This window comes from Pteropus vampyrus, unplaced genomic scaffold (assembly GCF_000151845.1).
Source record: "Pteropus vampyrus isolate Shadow unplaced genomic scaffold, Pvam_2.0 Scaffold400, whole genome shotgun sequence".
Lineage (NCBI taxonomy): Eukaryota > Metazoa > Chordata > Mammalia > Chiroptera > Pteropodidae > Pteropus > Pteropus vampyrus.
The window spans coordinates 648,009-651,209 of NW_011889181.1; the positions used below are offsets into that span (position 1 = coordinate 648,009).

The following is a 3,201-nucleotide window of genomic DNA, read 5'->3' on the forward strand; positions in this document are numbered from 1 at the left end:
TCGCCCTGATGAGACTGCAAAACCAGCCAAACTCAGACTTTCACTTTGCCTGGCTGTTTTCTTTCTCTTTCTTCTCTCCCTCCTTCCCTTCCCCCACTCCCTTTTTCTTTCTCTCTCCTTTCGGCACTGTTATCAGCCCTGGATGCTCTGGGCTTCTTTAAGTGGTGGCGGCAGCCACTCCAGGGCTCCTCTCTGGTGCTCCTCCCCTCGCATTCTCATCTCAAAGTCCAGCCTCTGGGCGAGCATTTGGAACTCTTCCTCCGACCTGCTCCCATAAGGATTTGCTTCCTGACTAGGAGGGATGACTCTACCCTGGAGATATTTGCCAAGAACTTTATGCCTGGAGACTTCCTCTCCCAGGATCCCCAAGAAGTGCCCTTCTCCAAGCCGTGAGTGGAAACCAGGGGGATGTGGGTCAGCAGAGGGTCAGTGAGAGTTCCAGAAACTGTTGCCTGGAATTCTGGAATGTTAGACCTGGATGAGGTCTTAGAGACGGGTCATCTAACACAGTGGTTCTCACCTTGTCAGATCCAATGCCCCCCTCTCATGCCCAATATTTCTGATGCTCTTTTGTCCTGGAATAAAATTCATGGATAATAAAATCTGACTATACACACTTTCAAAATAAAAACAACATAATACCTTAGCTGTAATATAAAGAATAAAAGGAAAGCAATTCAACCATTCCCTTCCTTTTCATATGTAGGGGCCTTGTTTTCTAACACTTTCAGCCACTCTGTCTTTTAGTTGGAGCACTTAATTCTTTTTCGTTTAAGGTACTTATTGATAGGGCTACAACCAAAAGATAGAGTGGCCAAAAGGATAAGAAAACAAGACCCCTACATATGAAAAGAAAGGGAATGGAAAAAGATATTGCTTTGATGAATCTAGAAGGTATTTAAGTCAGACAGAGAAAGATAAACACTATATGATTTCACTTATATGTAGAATTTAAGGAATAAAAAGAACAAACTAATCAAAAATAGACTCACAAATACAGTGGACAATTTGGTGACGGACAGAGGGGAGGGGGGTTTGGAGGGCTGGGAGAATGGGGTGAAGGGTTAAAGAAGTACAAATAAGTAGCTGATGGATGGTCACGGGGATGGGAAGCCCTGCATAAGAAATGCAATTAGCTAGGTGTAGGGTTGGGGAGGGAGGGAGCAATTGGGGGGATCATTTTACTAAGTATATAGTTGTCTAACCAATGTACTGTGTACTTGAAACTAATTAAAATATTTTTAAAAAGGAAAGCAATTCACAATAAAGTACTAACTATAATATATTTATGCTCAAGGATGACTACTTTAAAAGACATAAGGCATCCTCACAAATTTCCACCATGCCCCCAAGAAGTGGAGTCATCCCTTCGATGACTAATAAGAAGATTGAGACTCAGAGAAGTGCGGTCTTTACCCAGAGACACTCACGAGACTAGGACTCAATACTGAGCCCTCCTTTTCCACTTAGATTCTCTTCTCTCTCCAGCAGGAACAGAAAATGTGAGGAGATCTGGGGTAGCCAGCCAGTGATGGCTTCGTGTATTGTATTCTATGTGCTTGTGATTTTTATATGTATCTTTTTTTCACTAGCACCCCACTACCTCTTCACCAATTTTCCTCATGCAAACATGAGTATAAGCAGCTATCTGCACATCTACGTGCCAGAGTGGAACCCTGTGCCTCACGAGCTCTAATCAGTATAGGAAATCCTTTTCCATTCCCCATTATGATCAATTTTATCTTCATTTTCTCCTCATCTTTCCTTTTTCTCTATCTTTTCTTCTCTTATTTGCTTTTTCCTCCCCTGATGACTACAATTCTTTGAAACTTAATACACGTCTGATACTTTAATTGATTATCTCCTTCCATCTTTAACCAAACTTTTTAGTAATATTACCCCATTTCACAGATAAGGAGACAGAAGAATAAAGAATAATTAATAAATTTGGTCAAAGTCAGAAACATAGAAGTAACAACCTGGGATTCAGAGCCAGGTCAGATGATCCACCAGACCCTTTCTTACCCACACTTCTTCCGGTCCTGTTTGGAGTCCTCTTTTCCCTCAATCATGGTTTTTGCCAGAATCATTTAACCTCGACATTTTCTGAGAAGCTAGAATTATACCCAGAGTTTTATGCTCAATAAGGAGGGCACAATGCTGAAAGTACCAGTTGTTGACAAATGACAATGTCCTATGTGCAGCCACCTTCCCCTTTCCTTCCCTAACCCCTGATGGTTGTGGAGCAGGTGTCTTAGAGATGGCAGGGGAGGCTTGGTGCCTAGAGATCTTGGTCAATTTATTGGGGACTCCTCAACATAGCTCTGCAAAAAAAACTACAGAGAAGTAGTAATCTTGCAAACCCATGCTATTTCATGAATGTCATACTCTTGACCTGGCCTTTCAAAATCCTTTGGGGTTTTATTTCTACTTTCTTACCTACTGTACATAAATTTACGCCTGCTTATGTTTGTTCATCTAAACACACACTCATTGAACACACCCTGCTTAAGAACGTGCTGTGTGCAAAATGCACATCCAATCAAAAGTATTTGAGCACTGGGAGTTCCAGTCAAGATGGCAGAGTAGATAAATGCTGTACTTGCCCCCTCCCAAGACCATATCAAAATTACAACTGAACTACAGAACAAACATCATTGAGAATTGCCTGAAGTCTAGCTGAACAAAAGTCCTATAACTAAGGACATACAGAAGAAGCCAAGGATAGGAGAGGTAGAGACAGAACAGGCTGGTCTCACACCCACATATGGCAGTTAAAATTGGGAGGGATATCTCGGTTGCAGAGGACCCCTTCTGAAGAGCAAGGAGTCCTAGCTCCGCACCAGGCTCCCCAGCCCAGGGTTCCAGTGCCAAGAAGATAAGTTCCCATAACATCTGGTTATGAAAACCAACAGAGATGTGGTTAAGTGAGATGGAGGGCAGCTGGAGTCCTAGGCATTCCTCTTGAATGGCCCATGAATGGACTTACTGGCAGCATCTCAAAAAGTGCCAGGGACATGCTGGGAGAAACTGAACTGTGTGTGGCTTCAAGATGAGGGCTGGGGAGGCAGCTTTATCTCAAACAGAAGTGCTAGCAGAATCCATTGTCCCTTCGTTGAGCCCTCCCCTCACCCAACCTGAACACACAGGCAGGTGCCATATCTGAGTCTCCATCAACCTGGCTAACATTGTTCACCTCAC

General features: G+C 43.1%; 1 protein-coding gene across 1 annotated transcript in view; it reads left to right on the forward strand.

The window, feature by feature from the left end:
- Window positions 1–301: 301 nt before the first annotated feature.
- The window catches only part of AGXT2 (alanine--glyoxylate aminotransferase 2), a 45,527-nt gene continuing 42,627 nt past the window's right edge, over window positions 302–3,201 (forward strand). The window contains exon 1 of the mRNA XM_011380722.1: window positions 302–389. Within this exon, the coding sequence (XP_011379024.1) occupies window positions 302–389 (88 nt within the window). The remainder of the gene's footprint in view (window positions 390–3,201) is intronic.